The following is a 25,352-nucleotide window of genomic DNA, read 5'->3' as shown; positions in this document are numbered from 1 at the left end:
AGATAGTTGATTTGTACCAGTTACCCATGTACTATATTTTCACACTGTTTCAGAGAGCTCAAGAAAAGATTTAAAACACCTAGAGGAATAACTTAGCAGTAACTTTTTTGAAATATGCTAGTAGCAATTTCTTGCAACAAAAGTGATGTGACAAATTTGAGGAGTTTTACAGTACTAATGCTTGTTATTGCTTCTCACAAAATGTTACCAAGCTTACAATAATCTTTACACTTTCAGCAAAAATGTGAACAGTATATTTAAATATTAAAAAGAATTAAAAAAAACATTTCACATAAAACATTTGTTGCCATATGAAAGTCCTTTAGCAATAAATGCTCACACCAGTATTTAAACATTGTTAAAAGTATAATGATCTTACTAATAAATTATGCAACAAGAGAGGTAAACAAAATAAAATTACAATATAGCTATCAGTATTCTTCCAAAGAACCCATGTGGATTAGGAAACCTCATTTTTAGATGACTAATTAAGAAACTGCTATTTTCAGAGCAACAAAAATAAAAGCTTTTATTTGTTCATTTGAATATAAAACAGGCGTTATCACAGATGTACAAAGCGTACTGGTGGTTTAACATACAAGAAGATTGCTGTCCTTTGCACATAAAAACTTTTGTTAAACTGTGATTGGCTGAGTTACATGAATTTCTCTAACCAGTCACCACACTCTATGAAATAACGCTGCTAACATTCAACTGATAAAAGGGACAGTCTTCCCTTGGGTAAAGTGTCAAGCAGGATTAAATATATATAATAAACAAGCACCATGAGGAATCTGCTCCTGTTTGATTAGTTTTGTGTTTAAATGTTCATTGTGTACCCTCTTTTTGTGCATGTGCATCAAATTGATTACATGGTTTTGTCTGACTTCAAAAGCACAAGGTCACAAGACAAACATTTTATACGTTCTCATGAATGGTTTATCTACAGTACAATTTCTAATACAGAACGATCCTTCTTTATTGCTCAGTCTGATGGTACTTAGTGTTTCCTTCCTTTTGCTTGCATAACCAAACTAGAAATTCAGTTTATCATTTCTCTTAACTCAGAATTTAACAACCATGGATGACAGGGTGCAGAAGAGATCTGTTATTCACTGTGTTTCACAACTGCATTCACAGTTGTTTTTCCTATGAATATGAAGTAGACTTGGTGAAGGTTAAAGTGATGTTGTAAATGACTGCTAAATTTGTTTTGCAGTACTGAGATCAGCAATAGCAGGACTTCACGAGTTAGTTCACATGCTGCAATTATGGTTGTCATCAATCAACATCTTTTCTGAAACCTTACAATAACTTGCCATTAAGAATGGATTTTATTCTTTCTGGGGAGCAGAAAAAGGAGTGAGAGAATATAAGAACTGGTCTTCAGAGCATGAGTAGAAATATTCACAGGACAGTGAAATCTGAGAGTGGTGTGAAATAAAACAAGTCTTACATAGTAAGATGCTCTGTACTGTACATGCAGACTAAAATGTCCCTACCTTTTAAAGAGATTTTAAACAACCAACACTGTGTCTTAGAAGCCAAACAAAACTACCATTAGCAGGGGTCCACTGCCATAGATATTTTCCAAAGGCAGACAAAATACGTCCCTTATGCGTGTTATAAAAATGATTACGTTTGCCCTGCAACAACCTTAGTCATGCATATCTGGTCATGAGAGTCAGCACATGAACATATTTTGGACATTAAGAAAAGCATTCTTGGACTGCTGCTGGTAAACCCCACTCTTGATCACACACAGGTCAACTCAGTTACAAGGGAATGAAGGGACTATGAAAGTTAAAGGAAATAAAGACACCGGAACGGGAAATTGAAGATCTAGTTTACCCAAAGGCAGTAAAATAAAGGCAGCTGTGATAAATGTTTTCCCACTGTTCCCTACTGATGGCCTCAGTTCTGAGACCTTGGGACTCAGTTCCTTAAAACAGGCATTTCAGTTCCTCCGTTAGTTCACTTGGTCTAGGGACTTGTTAGGAGATGCACAATTTGTGCTAAATCAATTGTAATGACTACATGTTATTCTCTGTTGAAGAATAAATTAAAGACCGTTAAAACAATAGTTTTCTACAAGTGTAAACTGGATGTATTAGCCACCAAGCTACGTGGACCAGCTGAGAGGCAAATTGATAACTCTATGCAAATAACCACCAAAACCTTTCCTTATCACAACAAAAACACCAACTGAAATGATGACAAAAATTGTGCAACAAAGTTATGCAGCTACAAACCAGTGCTATTCTTCAACCTGCCTTTTCTAAAGTCTAACAAGTGTATGCACATGCCAGCACAAATATTGATTGTTGACTCCATGGCAAAGAAAAAAAAATCGTATAGTGCATCTTTAGTCTTAAATTCATTCACTGCCTTAAAGGCAGCAATAATTCCACTTGCTGGTATCTAGAGGGTTTTTTTTTTTTTTTTAGACAGGGATACTTAGCAATCCAGGATTGCTTTTTCTCAAAAAAATTGTGAGCAACATTTGGTTATCTACAGTGGGAGACACCATGCAAGTGACAAGTACTGCATTTTAAACTTTAAAATCTTTTTTGTCATTAGTGAATTTATATTTCATATATATATATTTGATGTGATACTATCCACTCAAGATAATACAACACTTTGTTTTTATATTAGCAAACATTACAAGAGATTAATATTCTTGAATGTTTTTTCTTTTATACTTCTAAAGAGATCAAAATAAATTAAACATTTTGTACATAATTACAGAAGAAGTAGTTAACTTATTTTATCTTTTTAGTTTAGTACAAAGATATTTGCAAGTTCATTGCCGAAATACACCTTATTTATAAATTTCTTCCACTCTAACACTAGTATCAAAGGCTCTTTGGCCTTTGTGCTTTTGACATCTCTGACAGAGAAAGCTGCTAGAACTCTAATTGGAAGGTGCTATTTTGGGCATTTTCCTCGTACCTCTACATAGTTTCCTAAAATGGTGGGATCTAAAATGGCTTAAATTAGTAATGGATCTGTATTTGTATGTTTTTTTATGACGCATCAAAAACAACTGAACATAATTCTTTGTCATCGTATATAAATTGTTAAAAAGAATCCACTTGGAGGGCAGAATAAAAAAATTAGCTACTTCAGCTTTACTCAACATAAAATACAAAGCCACGTTTACTCAGAAAGCAGTTTCATCCAATAAGTAAAAAAAACCTAAAATGGGCTTTTCCAACAAACTGAAGGGCAGTACTTCTTAGTCCTTCTGCGTTAAAATTTAGTGGTAAAAGAAAACACATTTCACATTTTATTTCCTGCAAACCATGACTGCTTTGAAAAGTCATAATAGATACAGTTCCATTCTGATGAGTATCACCCTCTTATCTGCACATTTTTAGTGGACACCAAAAAATTGTATACATCTATAGTAAAGTCCATGGAAGCCTTAAGATACAAGACTACATGTTGTAGGCCACATAGATGGGATCTAGCTGGTCTGCCAAAAATCCATCTCGTAGGTGCATACGTTGTTTCTCTCCACGGGAGTTGATAGGAATTACACCAATGTCCACCACCACCACCACCCCTACAATCAGATAGTGTTCCTCCAGGACCACATTGGTGACTAAAGGAACCAGGTCCAAGGCTTCTTGCTCTGATCCATCCAGCTCAACTACAACGACCAACAGATTTGTCCAGGTAAACACCGCACTAGAATACACAAAAAACATAATTATTAGAAGCTTTATGAGTTTTTCTCCCAGGCTGACACATCCATGTTTTATCCACAGTGGGTGTTTCAGATATACTGCACTTCCTGGCTGCTTTCCACAAGGGTATCACAGACTGCAGGAGAATTCATTCACAAGTAGAGACACAAACAGTCCTGTTAGCTGCTGTTTTAATACTATGTTTTGGGGTCTCTCCCCACCCCCACCTTTTCTTTCTTTCTTTTTTGTTGCTGAGAAAAGCGAAGGGAGTGACAGCTTCACTTTTACATTTAGCATATACACTGATACAAATAGTATGTATAACATGTAGTTATACATACTAACTAAATGCTACTGACGTCTCATTTATTTTCTAGCTAAGGATAACAGGTTTAAATGTCACGCTTTATTCCACACAAATAGAGCATAACAATTAAGGGCCCATTCTTTCCCTTCACATCTGGAGCACGGAAGGGGAGCGTTCCGGCACGTTGGCATGTTCTTCCCTCCAGTCCAGTCCCCTCATCCCATCCCAAACTCCTCCAGAGCCTCAGAACTCCCACTGGACTGCTGCAAGTTTGAGGCTCCAACATGATGCAGTCTCACATTTATTCACAGATTTTAAGGATCATGTAAGTGCTTGTCTCTTTGGAGAGTTGGTGCGCGGGAAGCTGGGGTGTAAGTTTACAGCACTCTAGTGTGCCACGCCACCCGGCTACTGTGCACAAAAAGTTCTGTAAAAGTTCAGATCAAAGAGCGCTAAGAAGCTTTTAGTGCACGGTGTCAGGGCCCACACAGACGGTGCACGGCAGGCTACAGTACTGTAGCTTTACACCCCAGCTTGCTGCACACTGAGACTTACATCCACAAGTGGAGTTAGGGGTGTGATTCCAAGCTCACGTAGACATACTCACGCTAGCTCTCATTGAGCTACAGTGCTAAAAATAGTGGCATAGGCAGCAGCGAGTGGTGGCCTAGGCTAGCTGCCCCGAGCATGTATCCACAGGATCCAGGCAGCTGTGGCAATCACATCACTAGCTCCAGGTGTAGACATAGCCTGACTCTGTATAGACATGCTCTTAGTCTGACCTGTTACAGAACCCAGGTTATAGAATTTCGACTGGGTAATTTGCACATCAAGCCCAGTAACTTGTGGCTGAACTACAGCATCTCTTATCTATGGCTGCAAATACACACACCTTCCACACCTAGACCCATACAAAGAGGGGTAGTATGCAGGCACAGAGAGGGGTCAGCTTGTAATGATCCAGAAGAGTGTCATCAGCTGGACCCTTTGACCTCAGCAGTGCTAGAATACCACCGTTACAGTGTCCATTAGCCAGGGAGAATATAGTACAGTAAGGTTAAGTACAAACCCCATAGCAGTCACTTATTCCATGTGCAGTACTGACCTTTTATTCCCTTACTGTAGTAGACTTGTGTACTATTTTCTTAAATTGCATTACCTACTGACAGCCATGTACAATCAGGTGAAGATTCTCTAGAACCTCACTGAGCCCCAGGAGTATGCAATTGTATTACATCCCGAGGTCAAAACTCCAATTCAGAGTGCCCTTGTCCCATCAAATTTTAAAACTCTGAAAATACAGGTATTTTGGAAACTGCAGAACACACACAATTATCCACCCATGCCCAGAATTTAGAACATGTGCTTCATCCTAAAGTTTATACGAGTATCTTTCAGGAGAGAGGTATTTAAAAATATTTGTTTTTAAACCCCACAAAGTTTTGTTGGATTAAATTCTTTTGTGCTCATTGGCTTGGAAAGTCAGTGGACAGAAGCAGACAGGCTGAGTGGCTGCCTTCTGCCTCCATTTTGCTAAAAAAAAAAACTACTTTGATTTATAATTATATTTTAGCAGAAGGTCTAATGAGTTCTGAATGATGTTGAATATTAACAAAGTACAGTGGTCAGTCTGAGAAGATGCCTCTTTCTCTCTCATAAGCCTCTGGAACATTGATGGATTGCTTTATATATACACCTTAGTGTTCAGATGACCTGAATTAACATTTGCAACAAGAAATCCAAAAGAAAAGTTACTTTAAAATAATAATGACATCCTGGTTTTCACCTACCAGGATGGCCTTCCTGGGGAAGTAGCTAGATCTCACAGCTTCCCCCCCCCCCCCTTTCTTTCCTACTCTTGAAACCAGCAAGGTTAAAATTCCATCCTTGGCCACTTGCTACATCAAGATGGTGTGGCATTTCTAGGGCCATCTGTAGATTACAGTAGAACAGGCTAAGGCTAACCACAACTACAGTGTGAATTATTGACATTTTCAGTTGTAAGGGTCAAGTTCTAAATATTATTTTAATGCTTTAATTAGATCATGCTTTGATGTTCAGGAACAACCCAGCATTGAGAATGCAGTAGAAAAGGGTGGTTTGTTTTTATTTCTAGTTTCTGAAACAGAGGAAGACACAGAAGAAACCTTATTTCCCTAGACAGATCAGAAACACCAGCCCTTTTATAAGCAGGATTTTGTTTGGAAGCTATTTTAACTGAACTGTTTGACAGAGGGAGTCTATCTAGCAACACTACATGTAAGCTTCATGAAAGTGCAATTTTGCTGGTACACAGTCCTGGCTGACTCTAGGAAAGCATGAAAGGTCCTATTTCCATTTGATTTATTGGGGCTTTCTAAAAAAACCGAAACAAAACAAAAATTAACGGTTAAATCTAAACATTTGAAATAGTTCAGACCCTTTGGAATGTCATTTGAAAGTTTCCCTGGCATTGTTTTTCTAGACAATGAATTAAAACAGAATGGAGCTTGGGATGCTGGAACCTCATTTCAAATGCAATGGCTAGAACTTGCTGGTGATAGACACCTCTCTGTACAGTCAAGGATCATATTATATTTATGCACTCCACACAGAGACCCTTTAAAGTCACGTTGAAGTTGCAGACATGTATCAGTGTTTTGAATACGTATTTGCTTTCTAGAATTGTTGAGTTAAAAAAAAAAATTAGGAACCCATGAAGGTTGCATTTCCACAACAAGGCCGAGTCATGCTCTGTAGACACAACAAAAGCCAATGAGTTGGAAACTGCTCCCCTCCTGCAAATCCAGCTATATTCCATTGCACTAACCTCATCAGGAAGTACAAGTAAGTGGCTGTAACGCTTCAGAAGGGATTGAGCTATAATAACATATTTTAAAATGCATCCAAAATGCTTCCTGTGGGTTTACACATTCTGTCATAGTGCACAGAGGGAATGCCACTTCCTTTCAAATGCAATGAAGACATATGCTCTGTTTCTCTTTCCAGGGTTAGAAGTTTAAATGAGGCAGCATTGTGTATTCTTAATTAAATTACAAGCACGTCCATAATTTCTTAAAGTTTCTTAGATTATTTAAAATGTTTTCAAAATGCAAGTTTTGCCAACATTGATGCATAGCTAAGTCAGGCATCAGACAGAAATGGATTCTTTAACATCACATGGTAAATACAGGTGGCTACTGAACAGTGTCTTTAGTGGTTCCTCTCTAAGTGGGTGGGGGAACCTGAGCACTTAGCAAACTGGGCAGTCACAACACAGGCCCCACTTAACTAGGGGGGCTCTTCCCTTTGAGAGCCTCCTAAATTCTCTCTAGTTGGCGGGATAAAAATGAGTCATAAACCCTCACACACTCAGGGATACTCCCTCCTTGTAGTCTCAGCAAAGAGAGGGGTGAGGTGATGAGTCTACAGTGTTACCAATGATCCAGCCCTGACATAATGAGTTTGGGGAAATTGCTCTGGCTGGGTCTCTAAGGCAGGCTTAGTCTGTCTGTCTTACCCTGGGGGTCCACTGTACTCTGCCCAGGGTTGGGGTGAAGGTCTCCTGCTTAGGAGTTCCCTCTGCAGCTTCAGGAGTTGCTCCTGCAGTCTGCTGCGTAGGGCAATCCGGCTCCTTCCCTCCACTGACTGCACTTTCCTGCCTTTTAAAGGCTTCCTCATTCCTTAGCGTCTGAGGATAGGACAAGAAGCAATGGGCTTAAATTGCAGCAAGGGAGGTTTAGGTTGGACCTTAGGAAAAACTTCCTAACTGTTAGGGGGGTTAAGCACTGGAACAAATTGCCCAGGGAGGGTGTGGAATCTCCATCAACGGAGATTTTTAAGAGCAGGTTAGACAAACATCTGTCAGGGATGGTCTAGGCAATACCTAGTCCTGCCTTGAGTGCTGGGGACTGGACTAGATGACCTCTCAAGGTCCATTCCAGTCCTATGATTCTATGCATTATTGACAGGGTGGGAGGGGTGGGCCTAGCCCTACCACCTTGGCCTCTCTGGCCCCTTCCTCAACTGTGTGAGGCCTTTACACTCCATCACAGTTACAGACTGTGGATTTTATACTACTGGAATTATCAGGAGAAAAGACATATCTAAAATAACTGTCCAGACCAGATACTCCTTGTCATAAATGTAAAGGGAAGGGTAAACTCCTTTAAAATCCCTCCTGGCCAGAGGAAAAATCCTCTCACATGTAAAGGGTTAAGAAGCTAAAGGTAACCTCACTGGCACCTGACCAAAATGACCAATGAGGAGACAAGATACTTTCAAAAGCTGGGAGGAGGGAGAGAAACAAAGGGTCTGTGTCTGTTGCTATGCTGCTTTTGCTGGGGATAGAACACGAATGGAGTCTTAGAACTTTTAGTAAGTAATCTAGCTAGGTATGCGTTAGATTATGATTTCTTTAAATGGCTGAGAAAGAATTGTGCTGAATAGAATGACTATTTCTGTCTGTGTATCTTTTTGTAACTTAAGGTTTTGCCTAGAGGAATTCTCTATGTTTTGAATCTAATTACCCTGTAAGGTATCTACCATCCTGATTTTACAGGGTGATTCCTTTATCTCTATTTACTTCTATTTCTATTAAAAGTCTTCTTGTAAGAAAACTGAATGCTTTTTCATTGTTCTCAGATCCAAGGGTTTGGGTCTGTGGTCACCTATGCAAATTGGTGAGGATTTTTACCAAACCTTTCCCAGGAAGTGGGGTGCAAGGGTTGGGAGGATTTTGGGGGGAAAGACATGTCCAAACTCTGTTTCCCAGGAAACCCAGTTAGAGTTTGGTGGTAGCAGTGGATATTCCAAGGACAAAGGATAAAATTAATTTGTACCTTGGGGAAGTTTTAACCTAAGCTGGTAAAAGTAAGCTTAGGAGGTTTTCATGCAGGTCCCCACATCTATACCCTAGAGTTCAGAGTGGGGGAGGAACCTTGACACTCCTCAATAAAGTTTGGACAGTTGGATCATAAATCAAATCAACAAGGTACCAACTTTCTTAACTGACTTAAAGGTGTCCCAGTGAGCACCGATTTCCTTAAGCAGAGTTGTAAAAATAGTATTTGAAATATTTTCTACAACAGAGTCTTATCACAACTCTACTGGGTAGTGGGTAGACGGTGGTGATTATTTGGGTTCACCTCTGCAGCTTGCCATGAAAATGCAGCTTTAACTTGGAAATGCCTTTGTTTCTACTGTTTTGTTTATTGTGATGTGTTCTGGAAAGGTAATAAACACACACTCTTGTGTCCGTAGTCTTGAAGATTTGTGTGTGGGAATTTCCTTGTCTAGAAATGGTCTGTCCGCTGGAAAGGAACTCTTTTCCCACAGATTCTGGGAGAGTCAAGGGGACAGAACAACCCCTTAGTCCACTGGCTGCAAAGACTCCTGCAAACCAGTCTCCACCTGCCATCCGGTGAGGCAAGTTCTGAGGTTACAAAGGTCTTAAAGGCCCTCACAAGGAAATTAAAATTCTTCACAGTTCCGGATGTCAGGAGCTCATGTTGCGCCCCTGCAGGTGTGTGTAGGAGTGGAGCTCCCATTCTGTCAACCTAATGATTACAGGACTGAGGCTCTCCATCATTACATTCATGGGGGCAGAGGGAGAGAAATGCAGGTGACAGGAGGCTTCGGGGGAAGGGGAGGGCAGTAGAGATATGAGGAATACTTTCCCCCTACTACACTGATGTGCATCCTGAGGCTTCCTGGCCCCAATGGCAGGGGAGCTGGGGATTGAAGAAATCCAATGCTGCTCCCTCTGGCTACCTCCTACTGTTTCCTGGGATCCAAGCAAAGGTTTCTGCAGCACCTCAGGAGATAAGGGATGAAGCATTCCCTGGGGCCTCTCCTTCTCTCATCCAATAAACCTTCAGATGCCCGAGTGAGACTACTATGGCTTCTCGGATGGCTTTCAGGGGACTGAAGAATCAACCGAGGCCTTGTCTACTCTTGAAAGGGTATGCTGGCATAGATATACCAGGAGAGCTGTCCTGGCACACTCTCCTCTCCCAGTGGATATCAGCTTATAACAGCAAGAGTTAAACTAGTGCCCTACACTAGAGCTTTTGCTGTCATAGTCTTGCTTGCTTGGGTGGGAGTGGGAGTGGGGAAATCACATCCCTGACTGACCTAGCCATGCTAGCAAAACTTGTAAAGTGTAGACCAGGCCTAAGAGCTACAGTGATGGGAAAGGATTGATTACTCCACCAGCATCCCTTTATTGGGCTCAGGGAGCAGCTGGGGAGGGAATCTCTGTTCCCTGGAGCCTCCTATGCAGGCATCAGGGAACAGGGAATAAAGTCTCCACCCCATCAGGTGGCTCTGGACAGCGAAAGGTGATTGCTAAGGATTTTCGCTAATGTGCTGCTTCTCCCCACCCCCAGACCTGTTCCTGGCGATGTTGCATATTGACCATCCTTACGAAGTGTGCAGGAGAGGGCTTCTCTTGTGCATCTCACAAGGCCTATACAGAGGCATGGCACCGGTTGAGGACCGGTGGCTGAAGGGAGCAGCATACGTAGAGGCCTCTCCCAGCCTGTTCACCCAGTTCCATGCAGCAAATTTGGGGAGTGACGAATTCCTCTCCGCACCACCATCTGCTGCTCCCATCAGTCTGTAGCACTTGTGATTAATCAACAAAGAGCTTGTACCTGAGTTTGCAAAGTCACCTAAGGGATATGGATGGCCAGTTCCCAATAACTTCAATAAATGGACATCTATGTCCTGAGGTGGATCTAAAAGTCTCAGTTTACTATTTCAAGAATTGGCAACTCTTGAATGTTGACTTTACTGAACCACACTTTGGTGCAGAGTACTAGATCTGAGCTAGGGAAGAGGAGATTTTTAAGTTGTCTCTCTTCTGTTCCATTGCTCAAAAGTGGTAAAACCATATTAGAGGACTTCTTGAATTCCAGTGGACACCATTATTTTAAAGGTGTTCTAATTCACGAACGCTTTGTCCACATAAATTCAAATTTTGTATGTAAGTTCTACCTCAGCCTAAGTACTAACCTAACTGTTTTCACAGAATCATAGAATATCAGGGTTGGAAGGGACCTCAGGAGGTCATCTAATCCAACCCCCTGCTCAAAGCAGGACCGATCCCCAACTAAATCATCCCAGCCACGGCTTTGTCAAGCCTGACCTTAAAAACCTCTAAGGAAGGAGATTCCACCACCTCCCTAAGTAACGCATTCCAGTGTTTCACCACCCTCCTAGTGAAAAAGTTTTTCCTAATATCCAACCTAAACCTCCCCCACTGCAACTTGAGACCATTACTCCTTGTTCTGTCATCAGCTACCACTGAGAACAGTCTAGATCCATCCTCTTTGGAACCACCTTTCAGGTAGTAGAAAGCAGCTATCAAATCCCCCCTCATTCTTCTCTTCCGCAGACTAAACAATCCCAGTTTCCTCAGCCTCTCCTCATAACTCATGTGTTCCAGTCCCCTAATCATTTTTGTTGCCCTTCGCTGGACTCTCTCCAATTTATCCACATCCTTCTTGAAGTGTGGGGCCCAAAACTGGACACAGTACTCCAGATGAGGCCTCATCAATGTCGAATAGAGGGGGACGATCACGTCCCTCGATCTGCTCGCTATGCCCCTACTTATACATCCCAAAATGCCATTGGCCTTCTTGGCAACAAGGGCACACTGCTGACTCATATCCAGCTTCTCGTCCACTGTCACCCCTAGGTCCTTTTCCGCAGAACTGCTGCCAAGCCATTCGGTCCCTAGTCTGTAGTGGTGCATGGGATTCTTCCGTCCTAAGTGCAGGACTCTGCACTTGTCCTTGTTGAACCTCATCAGATTTCTTTTGGCTCAATCCTCTAATTTGTCTAGGGCCCTCTGTATCCTATCCCTACCCTCCAGCATATCTACCTCTCCTCCCAGTTTAGTGTCATCTGCAAACTTGTTGAGGGTGCAATCCACACCATCCTCCAGATCATTTATGAAGATATTGAACAAAACTGGCCCCAGAACCGACCCTTGGGGCACTCCACTTGATACCGGCTGCCAACTAGACATGGAGCCATTGATCACTACCCGTTGAGCCAGACAATCTAGCCAACTTTCTGTCCACCTTATAGTCCATTCATCCAGCCCATACTTCTTTAACTTGCTGGCAAGAATACTGTGGAAGATCGTGTCAAAAGTTTTGCTAAAGTCAAGGAACAACACGTCCACTGCTTTCCCCTCATCCACAGAGCCAGTTATCTCATCATAGAAGGCAATTAGATTAGTCAGGCATGACTTGCCCTTGGTGTATCCATGCTGACTGTTCCTGATCACTTTCCTCTCGTCTAAGTGCTTCAGAATTGATTCCTTGAGGACCTGCTCCATGATTTTTCCAGGGACTGAGGTGAGGATGACTGGCCTGTAGTTCCCAGGATCCTCCTTCTTCTCTTTTTTAAAGATGGGCACTACATTAGCCTTTTTCCAGTCGTCCAGGACTTCCCCCGATCATCATGAGTTTTCAAAGATAATGGCTAATGGCTCTGCAATCACATCTGCCAACTCCTTTAGCACTCTTGGATGCAGCGCATCCGGCCCCATGGATTTGTGCTTCTCCAGCTTTTCTAAATAGTCCCGAACCACTTCTTTCTCCACAGAGGGCTGGTCACCTCCTCCCCATGCTGTGCTGCCCAGTGCAGCAGTCTGGGAGCTGACCTTGTTCGTGAAGTTAGAGGCAAAAAAAGCATTGAGTACATTAGCTTTTTCCACATCCTCTGTCACTAGGTTGCCTCCCTCATTCAGTAAGGGGCCCACACTTTCCTTGACTTTCTTCTTGTTGCTAACATACCTGAAGAAACCCTTCTTGTTACTCTTAACATCTCTTGCTAGCTGCAACTCCAGGTGTGATTTGGCCTTCCTGATTTCACTCCTGCATGCCCGAGCAATATTTTTACACTCTTCCGTGGTCATTTGTCCAATCTTCCACTTCTTGTAAGCTTCTTTTTTTGTGTTTAAGATCAGCAAGGATTTCACTGTTAAGCCAAGCTGGTCGCCTGCCATATTTACTATTCTTTCTATACAAAGGGATGGTTTGTCCCTGTAACCTCAATAAGGATTCTTTAAAATACAGCCAGCTCTCCTGGACTCCTTTCCCCCTCACGTTATTCTCCTAGGGGATCCTGCCCATCAGTTTCCTGAGGGAGTCAAAGTCTGCTTTTCTGAAGTCCAGGGTCCGTATTCTGCTGCTCTCCTTTCTTCCCTGTGTCAGGATCCTGAACTCGACCATCTCATGGTCACTGCCTCCCAGGTTCCCATCCACTTCTGCTTTCCCTACTAATTCTTCCCGGTTTGTGAGTAGCTGGTCAAGAAGAGCTCTGCTCCTAGTTGGTTCCTTCAGCACTTGCACCAGGAAATTGTCCCCTACACTTTCCAAAAACTTCCTGGATTGTCTGTGCACCATTCTGAGGCAGATATAATCTTTTTGTGGACTTTAAGAGATGTCAGGGCGGGGGGGGGGGAGACACCTGACTTAAATTGCAAACCTCAGATCTGTTACCTCATCTCTATAAGATTAAGCTCTACATAAACATGCTACATGTAGGCCATTTCATAGTGGTGCCTGCGCCATGGAGAAATAAGAAGTAAGGAGACGGCAACTATGAATTATTACCATAATTCCACTGAGGTGTTTTGATGAATGAAGCCTCAGTAAAACTAAAATCCTGCCTGCTACATTTTATGAAAAGTAAAATCCATCAATATTCCATTTTAAATTAAACAATCACACAGTCCTTTTTCACATCTGTAATCCACGGTGTTCTACTGCTTTGTTGAGTTTTCCCCTCTCTCTGTTTGTTGTGGTTTGGTATTTTGACAGGAAGACATTTTTCTTACAAGGAGGAAACAGTTAAGAGGGTCACATAGATTGTGACTGATAATTAGAATAATGTTTAGTTCATTTGCATGCTGCAGTTCAATTAGCGAAAGTTGCATTTTATAGTAAGATACACATGTAATGATTTAATAAAATACCCTTATTAGCCAATAAAGCGCACTCTGTCATAACTATTAAATTATATTTGTATTATGGCACCACCCAATGAGGGTCAGGGTCCCATTGTGACAGGCCCCAGACAGACATATGAAAAATATGGTCCCAACTCTGAAAATCTTACATAATAAGGATGTGATCATCAACAGGATCCATGCAAGACTTTGCTTACATGGAGCTGATTACAGGACTGGGGCCTGAATTAAGATAAGGTGCAAGAAGTAGATAAAGGAGCAGGGGAGGGCAGACCACGGCTGCAGTGATAAGATGTGAATACTCATACCAGCAGCACAACTGGATTGCAATTTTGATTTTTTACAAGATATAAAATATACAAATAAATATCAGCTACCCACAGTAGCCATCTGCCTATCCACAGTCTACAGTCACCTGTATAAATTCCACATCGTAGGCATACTCGTTGCCATAATTATTGAAAATATCAAAAAATATAATGAGCAAGAGATCTGTTTTGACCAGTAGATGTAAAGTTAATGAGATGTAAAGTTAATGCCCTAAGTCTAGAAGAGGCTAGGCAGAAAGTGAAATATATACTGAAAATGGGTGAAGTTTTCAAAAAGCACCTAAATCTCACTGAAAGTCAATGGGACAAAGGCACTTTTGAAAATTTTACCGAATGCCTTTACACAATATTTTCTGCAAGTATAGTACTGGCCCCTTGCAAACAATTACTTATACAATATATAAATGCTACAAATTGTGTTGTAGAAACCCTCAGGAAAAGCAGATAATCACTAACTCAGCATCTTGATATTTAATCAATAATTGGTCTCAGCTCCATAATGAAACTAACTTGCTATGTTGCTTTCTAAAGGAATTCCAAAAAAGATTGAAGAAAGAAAACAAACAGCTAAGCTTCGAAACCCCACTGCTAAAAATAACTCAGAATAAAACCAAAACCCCACCAATTACCACCAAACAGTATGTTGCATGTTTTTAAAAAAACCCAAAAAGAGTAAAGAAAATTGTCTTTTCTGATAAAAACGGCTTATACCAAGTTTTAGCTTAGAGAGTGTATAATTTATGATCAAGTGATAAACTCCTGGAACACTGGTATATTTCCTAAATCAACTGCGCTATCCAAGCAAAAACACAGAAAACATCTTACAGGCTAGAGTTTGAGATAATGTTTCACAACACTCACCATTCTGTGATGCTCTTGTGTGCTCTAATTACTGATGTCTCAATATCAATTGGATGATATCTCATCCCTCGTAACTCCATGGCTTCATCTAGTGCACCCACAACATAAAGTGCATCATGTCGCTCTAGTTACAGAGAGGGAAAAGCAACGACTTAAATCTGTACTATATCAAATAAATTATACAAATATCCAGATTAGTAAAATAACAACATTCCATTTATAAAGTATCCTTGAATTTCAGAAGATCCAAAGCACGTTACAAGTTATATACATTCACGATTACTGAAATGCAATGTGGGATGGAGGGCAACAGCTAATTAGGTTGCTGAGCACAACATGGGAGAAGAAGAAATTTTTAGCCAACACCGGATCAAATCTCTATTCTTATGTAGAGCAGACAGAGTGACTTGTATGGCGTTCTGTTTATCTGCCTCTGAAGGACAATGAATGAAACTGACCCTTCTGGGATTTGAATCTATCTTGCAGCTTTGAATATTAAACCACTATGGTGTCTGCCTATGATGCCGAAATAATATGCTATATTGCTGATATCAAATCACTGATTAAGACAAAACTATGACAATGTTGCAATTTGTTTGTATCATGAATTTTTATCAGTTAGAGACAAGACAAAAAAAACCAACCAGCCACCCCTAAGCTGAGATGAGAGTTCTTCTGGGATCTTAGACTTATCATAAACTAACATATGTCATCCATAAGAGAAAATATATTGGCTGTGGCAATGGCGTTTGAGTCTCAATGAAGACATCTCCCAGATGCTGTGTAGAAGAGGGACCTGTCCTTCTGAAGAGGGAGTTGAGAAAGGAAGGAGAGGGAAGTGTGCCACGGCTACTTCATGGGAAGATTTATTCCACTGGAAACGAAAGACTAGAAAACACTCAGTTACTATTCTCTCAGAATAAGAATCCCTGCTGCTCCTTGGACCCCTTATAGCTTCAGAGCATTTTCCTGGATAAAATAATTAATAAAGCAAGAAAATCCTACAAAATGCTTTACAGTAACTCCTCACTTAACGTTGTAGTTATGTTCCTGAAAAATGCGACTTTAAGCGAAACCATGTAAAGCGAATCTGATTTCCCCATAAGAATTAATGTAAATGGGGGGGGGTTAGGAAATTTTTTTTTTTGCCAGACAAAAGACTACACACACACACACACACACAGTACAAGTTTTAAACAAACAATTTAATACTGTACACAGATATGATTGTGAAGCTTGGTTGAGGTGGTGGAGTCAGAGGGTGGGATATTTCCCAGGGAATGCCTTTCTGCTAAATGATGAACTAGCACTCGGCTGAGCCCTCAAGGGTTAACTCGTTGTTAATGTAGCCTCAGACTCTACAAGGCAGCAGGAATGGAGGGTGGGGAGGCAGCATGGCAGACAGAGACACGCACCCTGTGTGTGAGAGAGAGAGATGCGCATTGCCCCTTTAAATACGCTGACACCACTCTTAAGTTCATTACCTTGTTAAGTTCATCAGCAAGCTGGGATCGCAGCAGCTGCTGCCAGGAAGCTCCCTCTGTCCTCATGTCCCCCCCCCCCCCCGGCTCTATGGAGATTGGGTAAGTGGGGTGCAGGAGCAGGGGGACACCCTGACATTAGCCTCCCTCAGCAAGCAGAAGGCTCTGGAGAGCAGCTCCAAGGCAGAGGGCAGGAGCAGCACATAGCAGTGCGGGGAGGACGAGAAGCTGGATATGAGCCAGCAGTGTGCCCTTGTTGCCAAGAAGGCCAATGGCATTTTGGGATGTATAAGTAGGGGCATAGCGAGCAGATCGAGGGACGTGATCGTCCCCCTCTATTCGACATTGGTGAGGCCTCATCTGGAGTACTGTGTCCAGTTTTGGGCCCCACACTACAAGAAGGATGTGGATAAATTGGAGAGAGTCCAGCGAAGGGCAACAAAAATGATTAGGGGTCTGGAACACATGACTTACGAGGAGAGGATGAGGGAACTGGGATTGTTTAGTCTACGGAAGAGAAGAATGAGGGGGGATTTGATAGCTGCTTTCAACTACCTGAAAGGTGGATCCAAAGAGGATGGATCTAGACTATTCTCAGTGATTGCAGATGACAGGACAAGGAGTAATGGTCTCAAGTTGCAGTGGGGGAGATTTAGGTTGGATATTAGGAAAAACTTTTTCACTAGGAGGGTGGTGAAATACTGGAATGCGTTACCTAGGGAGGTAGGGGAATCCCCTTCCTTAGAGGTTTTTAAGGTCAGGCTGGACAAAGCCCTGGCTGGGATGATTTAGTTGGGATTGATCCTGCTCTGGGCAGGGGGTTGGACTAGATGACCTCCAGAGGTCCCTTCCAACTCTGATATTCTATGATTCTCTGAGGGCCAGCTGAACTGCTGGCAATTGGTAGCCTCCTGGGCGGCTGCTGCACAGGGGACTTAGGGCAGCGGGGAGCTGTTGGGGGGCTGCTAGTCCACCCTGGTTCCAAGCCCCCAACAGCTAGCTGCAACGGGCTGCTCTTCCTGCAAGCAGTGGACAAAGCAGGCGGCTGCCAAACGACATTATAGGGGAGCATTGCGCAACTTTAAATGAGCATGTTCTCTAATTGATCAGCAAAATAACAACGAAATGTTAACTGGGACGACTTTAAGTGAGGAGTTACTATATAAGATTAAATGCCTTTAGGAAGATCTAAATATGAGGAACTGGACAGTAATCTTAATACACAGCAATTATAAACAGGGATTCAGACCTATCAAATTCATCTGATTAGGTTCTATTCAAATTAGGGCTGTCAATTAATCGCAGTTAACTTATGGGATTAACTCAAAAAAATTAATTGTGATTAAAAATGTAATTGTGATTAATCACGCCGTTAAACAATAGAAGACCAACTGAAATTTATTAAAGATTTTGGATATTTTTCTACATTTTCAAATATGTTGATTTCTATTACAACACAGAATACAAAGTGTACAGCGCTCACTTTATATTATTATTTTTTATTACAAATATTTGCACTGTAAAAATGATAACCAAAAGAAATACTAGTTTTCAATTCACCTCATACAAGTACTGTAGTGTGTATCTATAGTGAAAGTATAACTTACAAATGTATTTTTTTTTATATAACTGCATGAAGAAACGAAACAATGTAAAACTTTAGCCTACAAGTTCACTCAGTCCTACTTCTTGTCCAGCCAATTTCTAAGAGAAACAAGTTTGTTTACATTCATGGGAGATACTGCTGCCTGCTTCTTATTTACAATGTCACCTGAAGGTGAGAACAGGCGTTCACATGGCACTTTTGTAGCTGGCATTGCAAGATATTTATGTGCTAGAAATGCTAAACATCCATATGCCCCTTTATGCTTCGGCCACCATTCCAGATGACCTGCTTCCATGCTGATAATGCTCGTTAAAAAAATAATGCATTAATTAAATTTGTGACTGAACTCCTTGGAGGAGAATTGTATGTCTCCTGCTGTTTTACCTGCAATCTGCCATATATTTCATGCTATAGCAGTCTCAGATGATGAGCCAGCACATGTTGTTTGATTTACGAACACTGTCAGTGCAGATTTGACAAAACGCAAAGGAAGTACCAAGGCGAGATTTCTAAAAATAGCTACAGCACTCGACCCAAGGTTTAAGAATCTGAAGCGCCGTCCAAACTCTCAGAGGCACAAGGTGTGGATCATGCTTTCAGAAGTCTTAAAAGAGCAACACGCCGATGCGGAAACTACAGAACCCAAACTACCAAAAAAGAAAATCAACTTTCTTCTGGTGGCATCTGACTCAGATGATGAAAATGAACATGCATCGGTCCGCATTGCTTTTGATCATTATTGAGCAGAACCTGTTATCATCATGGATGCATGTCCTCTGGAATGGTGGTTGAAGCTTGAAGGGACATATGAATCTTTAGCACATCTGCCACGTAAATATCTTGCGACGCCAGCTACAACAGTGCCATGTGAACGCCTGTTCTCACTTTCAGGTGACATTATAAGCAAGAAGCGGTCAGCATTATCTCCTGCAAATTGCAAGCAAACTTGTTTGTCTGCGTGAGTGGCTGAACAAGAAGTAGGACTGAGTAGACTTGTAGGCACTAAAGTTTTACATTGTTTTATTTTTGAATGCAGTTTTTTTTGGTATATAATTCTACATTTGTAAATTCAACTTTCATGACAAAGAGACTGTGCTACAGTACTTGTATTAGGTGAATTGAAAAATACTGTTTCTTTTGTTTTTTACAGTGCAAATATTTGTAATCAAAAATAAAAATAAAGTGAGCACTTGACACTTTGTATTCTGTGTTGTAATTGAAATCAATATATTTGAAAATGTATAAAACATCCACATTTTTTAAAATAAATAGTAGTCCATTATTGTTTAACAGTGGAATTAATCGCAATTAATGTTTTTAATCGCTTGACAGCCGTAATTCAAACAGATTCAGTTGGTTCTTAACAGTGGCACTGTGAACGCTATTGATACACTGGAAACTATACTTCGCTAGCAATTTCAGCTACCATCACAGCCAGTCTCTGTATTTTGCAAGTCATAATAATTTCCCAATCAGAGAATTTCAGCCACACTGACTGTCTTTTGCCTCACAGCATTTGTTTACTTACCCTATCTTTTGTCAATATACAGTATATGTCACTAGTGATTAATATGGCCCCTGTGCTTCCTTGATAGAAAACAAAATATTCCCTGTATCTTCATTTACAAGCTACAGCTTATAGTAAATGTTTATTACTTGCTCCTATAGTCTTAAAGACAGGGTGAGTTCAAAAATAGGAAAGCTTTTGTTAATAACTTCATAGAAACAGAATTAATAAATGAGGATGTCTTCACAAAAAGCCCAATCCCCAATCCTGCAGCAGTGTTCCATAAGCAAAGATCTGTCCATGCAGATCCAGTTGCAGCAGTGGTGCAAAACACGTAAGAATATTCCATATTTTTTCCAGACGAAAAGTAAAGAGACATTTTGTATACAGAATCAGAAGGTCTTTTCCGCAGGGAGCTTACAGTGTGTATAGAAAACATACAAAAGCACACATCTAACAAAAGGAATATAACCAGGTAGTCATTTTTGGCAGGCATCTTGTTCCACTGTTTTATTTTCTTATTGACATCTATTTTGAAAATGCTTCTTTGGAGGGTTATAGAGCACTTAATGGTGAATGTTGATGCATACAACAGACCAGGCTACACGTGAGTGAACATCTTTATAGCACTTTCAAAGCTATGTATAAACATTTTAAATGGAACTAGCGGTCTTACCTCCATTTGCATCTGTAAGTTCTGTTCTCCTCAAGAACCCCAAATAGCCAGTCCGAGCCCAAATAGTCTGTGTGTCTCCAAAGCTGAGTCTTGAATTAAAGTGATCTGATTGCAGAGATTCATCTCCATATATGGTAAAATATCCACTGGCATTATGAGCACTGTGAACCCATATCTAAGTTAAAAGCAATTACACTGGCATTAATTAAAGTATCTATCCAGAGTGAAGAATTCTTGAAAATTCTTGCGTCTATTTTTAATCATAACTAGATACTTCTATAGTACCTTTTAGCATGATGTTTTCTGATTCAACACTCACCTTATTTCTATACTTATTTGAGGGCCAAATCCTGCTTGCCTTACACATGAGTAGCTTTGCTGAAGTCAATGAGTGAGGTTCTGTGCCTCAGGGAAGTGGTGCCTAGCCTTTGCATTCTCCTGGTCTTGGGCTGCTCTGAGGGCTCAAGAGGCTCCTGGCATAACTTTGACAAGCCCCCAGAACTGCCTAATTTCTATCAGTCTCATAGGATTGTACTGTGGGCTGCAGTGCTACCCAGCATTTCCACAGTGCTGTGTTCTGTGATGCTGTCCTGACATGCCCCTTCCACTCATGCCCGCTACACTAGCACTTTGAGGGTGGTCCTTTGATGACAGCTTTATAGACAGGTCTTTCACAGTGTCTATGCTGGGGAAATTCTTCCCCAACTTGATCCAAGACCGTTTACACTGTCTTGGTCTTTTCATTTGGTATAACGCCAAGGGGCCAGAAACTCACCCAATAAGACTACTTTGGTGAGTGTCCCCCTTAGTTATTAAACAATAATAGCACTTAGTATTTACAAAGCACTTTTCATCTTCAAAATATTAAAGATAGCTTCATAACAACTCTTGAGAGACAGGCAAGTCAGTACTAACCTATACTAATGACCTTTTCCGGAATAATGAAAAAGGCACTGACAGTATTTTTTAGCCAAAATATTGTACTCCAGCCTTAGCACAAAACATTGGGATTTCGGGAACTCATTTTTTCAGAAAGATTATATATTCTCAAAAGTTGTACTGTAATTTTAATCATGACCGTACAAATTATTTCATTTATTGAAATCTTTATTTGCTCATTGAAAATAAAACGTTAAGTTCAATTTTATTATTCTCTGAAACATGAAATAAGCAGGAAATATGTACAGCTTTGCTAAACTACATTAAACAGAACATTTTAGGTTATAGTGATCAGAAAAAGAATAAAGGAACTCTGTGTAGTTGAAGTTAGACTAATCAAAGAAATAACCATTACTCCATTTCAGAAGTAATAAGACAAATAGAAAATGTAGATGGAAAAAGCAGGTTATTTTAAAAAAGGGTCTCCGAGCTTTTCTTAAAGAGATACTCACAGTTTTGAAGTTCAACAAGAAAAAGGTTTTTAACAGCAACAGCAACTCTTTTACTGTTAATTTCACATGTTATAAAGCTGTATGGTCGACAGGTATTTATGAGCTTGGCATATCTTTATATTTATTTAAGGAAGCCACTAATACAGTATAAAGTGGCTTTTGCTCCTGTAATTTCATTCATTACAGACCGAGGGGCAATTTTTGTGACTCACCTCACCAAGATGAGAATCCCCTAAGGGTCCCTTTGTTTCAGGATTAGCAATAATGATGCGAACTCCAGGGAGGATCTATTAAAAGACAAAGTGAGTCATATTCTGTAAGAAACCAGATGATGTACGTGTCTGTTTATGTAACTATATAAATGATACTTGTCCCCAGAAGCCCTTTACCTGACTCGTTAAAAAAATCTTTAAAAAAATTGACATATTACTTAAGGAATGGTATTAGCTAGTTGTGGTAGATATACCTAATTCTGTGCTGTTAGAGATTGCTGCCAGTAAACTTTTTGATAAGAAAATCCCTCTCTTTCCTTTTTATCAGTCAAGGGATTCAGATGGGGAAGAAAACTGCATAAGAGAGTAAGCCAATCCAGACTGACTGTATTTAGGAAATGCTGCAAACCCTCCTCTTCGTAAAAGCTTTTCTGGCGTAAGAATGACACAACAGTGACACCCCCTTCCTACCAAAAATAAATAAATAATTTTAAAAATACTGAATAGGCTCTAAAACATTCAAAACCAAAAACTCTACCCCAAATAGAGTTTTTACTCAGAAATGGGTCAAGAACCAGTGACTGCAGGAAATCCACTAGGGACTTTGCTATGGCTTCCTATGGAAGGTGCCCATACACTATAAGAACAGATGGCAGGATAAAACCCTGATAGACAGATAGTGTTTTCTGCCAAAGATAACATTCACATGGGGAAAATAATGAATATATTATGGTGCCAAGAGCCTCCCTTTCAGTTCTTTAAGCTAGATTGTCTGGATGCTCAGGGCAGCAATAGATCCTTTCACACTTACAGAAACTGGTTCAAATTTAGCCCATCTTGGTAGCAATAAGTAAATACGTAGCTCTTATATAGCGCTTTTCATCAGTAGATCTCAAAATGCTCTATACAGACAATCAGTATCATCCCCATTTTACAGAGGAGGAAACCGAGGCATGCGGAGGTAAAATGACTTGTCCATGATCACCAACTCAGCCAGTGACAGAGTCAGGTATAGAACCCAGGTTTCTTGAGTCCCTGTCCAGTGATCTAACCACCAGTCCACACTGTTTCCCATACATCCCAGAGATGTTTCCCCTGCCAGATGTCTGGTGGCCTATGAATAAGGTGGAAATGTCTTGGTGGTCTCAGTCCAATTTACAGGAGATATGTGTCATCATTAAAACCACCACTGCCAAGAAAGGTGCCAGTAGTTGTCTCTAAAGCAAGTCAGAGGACTGCATAGGCAGATAGTGAACTACCATCTCAGGAGTAGGAAGCAATTCCCTCAGAACAAAGGGAGATAAGTTGTTAGAGTAATGTTAAGAGCTCTGTCAATGCTACTGTGCTGTAACGTCTCTGTGGATAACGACAGGACTGCAGTCTGTACAAAGCTTTCCTCAGCACTAAATTCACCTTAGAAAAATTAACAAAGTGAAAATTAAAGAAACGTTTAACAGTACAGAAGACATGTTCAGTACTTACTTTTCCTGATTCCATTAGGGGCAAGCTATGAGGTGATCCTCTCTCTACTAAACGAACTCTGTAAAATAAACGTAACAATAGCGTGCATCAGACCTGATTGCATGTATGGTTATTTTATTTCAATAGGGTATTTTTAAAAAAGATATCTAGGACAGCTTCATGGTTGCAATACTGAACATAAATTCAGAAAGTATGACATCTGTGCAATGGTAAATAATATCCAGAACAGGCAACCCTGTAGAACGTAACTGGGGGAATAATGAAAAAAGGCATTAATGAACATTTGTTCAAATATAGAACTCTGCAACGGTATTTGCAGCCTTTTAGTTATTTCCAGTAGACTTTTTGTTCAGAACATATTAAAAGGAAATGAAAAATCTGTTCACAATAAACAGAATCAACCTTCAGTTTCCTATAATCTATTTATAAATGTTTCAATCATCTAGTCAAGGCATAGCAACTTGTGGCTTAGGTGACCAATCATGCTCCAAGAACAGCCAGTAGTGAAAGACAGGGTCATAGCAAGTAGCTCACAACTGAACAACAGACTGATATAGGTCTATATTTGCAACTTTTGTGTAATTATTTTTAGTGGATTGTGTTTTTTGTGTATTTTTGTGTATTTTGTTGTTTGGCAAACACTTCAAACAACCAACGAATTTGTGAAATGGAAAGTTTATTTGCTGTCTGGGACTGACCTCTTTCCTAGTTGAGACATTTGGGTTCCCACTCTCCTTGGAAATTCTACCTTCCTTGCCAAATGATTCACTTATACACTAGAGAAACTAGTATGGCACCCTGGAATTCTCCCTTTAGAGGAGTAGGGGAAAATTACTGGACTTGAATAGTTTGTTTTAAGGAGTCCTAAGAAGCTTGACCTGCAATACACAACTTGCTGAAGGAGTCTTGGTGATGCATGTGCATTGCTGTGGTTAAGTGAAGGCTCTAAACAAACTATCCAAACTCTAAACTCCTACCCAGGGTACAGCAAGGTGCTATGGGCTACTCCCGTTTTGTGATTCATCACTTGGTCAACTTACAGGTGGAGTACCACTTACAATTCAGCTTGTTCCACTTAGCCTGCTCTGCCAGGATAGGAAGGAGGAACAATTACAGAGCTCAGTGAATGGTCCCATTTGGAGAACAGAGCCTTGGAAATTTCAGCCCCTACCGAAAGAGGCAAGTGTAGGAAGTGTATCTCTCTCACTGCTGACCCCAGAGCCAGCCCTAGCAGCTAGGACTGCAATGGACAGGCAGGAGTGCTGAACCACAGCTTTTGTTCATGGTACTGGGGGCAAAGGATATGGTGTGAAGGTGAAAGGGGCATGGCTAGACAGTGGAGCCTTGTAGACAATTCTGAATTGTTTTCTAGTAATTGCAGGAATTGAGGCACTGCACAATTGCCTTGAACTGGGGAAGAGGATAAGGTTCAGAAATTCAAGTCTGCCTGTGGAAAATACGCAGCCAGAAAAGAGGCTTGCTACAAATAGCTTCCTCAGCTCTAACCAGGCAGAAAGTAAGTGAGACAGCTGTAGCTACAATAAAATTGTGCAGAACACTTGAGTTCCAGTCATTTGTTCTAAGTAGTGCCTAATCAAGTTGGTAACTAACGATGCACTCGAGTTTTCAATGCTTTCATGTTTTAAATTTTCAAATAGACAAGTACACAATATTTAAGGAAATGCAGAAGACAAATTTGGACTGACACATACAGTAATTCCGAAATGATGTGTACTATAGCAGTGGTTCTCAACCAGGGGTCCAGGGCCCCCTGGGGAGCTGCAAACAGGTTTGAGGGGATCCCCCAAGCACGGCCAATGTTAGATTTGCTGGGGCCC

General features: G+C 40.8%; 1 protein-coding gene across 11 annotated transcripts in view; it reads right to left on the bottom strand.

Moving 5' to 3' along the window:
* Positions 1-353: 353 nt before the first annotated feature.
* The window catches only part of DIP2C (DIP2 acetate--CoA ligase C (putative)), a 485,677-nt gene continuing 460,678 nt past the window's right edge, over positions 354-25,352 (bottom strand). For 9 of the 11 annotated variants that reach the window (XM_073334492.2, XM_073334497.2, XM_073334499.2 and 6 more), the window contains 5 exons: positions 23,515-23,572; positions 22,033-22,107; positions 20,430-20,604; positions 15,160-15,283; positions 354-3,696 (listed from right to left, as the gene is read on the bottom strand). In XM_073334492.2, the coding sequence (XP_073190593.1) occupies positions 3,444-3,696; positions 15,160-15,283; positions 20,430-20,604; positions 22,033-22,107; positions 23,515-23,572 (685 nt within the window). In that variant the 3' untranslated portion in view covers positions 354-3,443. The remainder of the gene's footprint in view (positions 3,697-15,159; positions 15,284-20,429; positions 20,605-22,032; positions 22,108-23,514; positions 23,573-25,352) is intronic. The other 2 variants (XM_073334501.2, XM_073334505.2) reach the window with 1 other exon arrangement.

The sequence above is a fragment of the Lepidochelys kempii genome, chromosome 2 (assembly GCF_965140285.1).
Source record: "Lepidochelys kempii isolate rLepKem1 chromosome 2, rLepKem1.hap1, whole genome shotgun sequence".
NCBI classification, from domain to species: Eukaryota; Metazoa; Chordata; order Testudines; family Cheloniidae; genus Lepidochelys; species Lepidochelys kempii.
The sequence above is the reverse complement of the archived record's forward strand: the minus strand, read 5'-3'. Positions and strand labels throughout refer to the sequence as shown.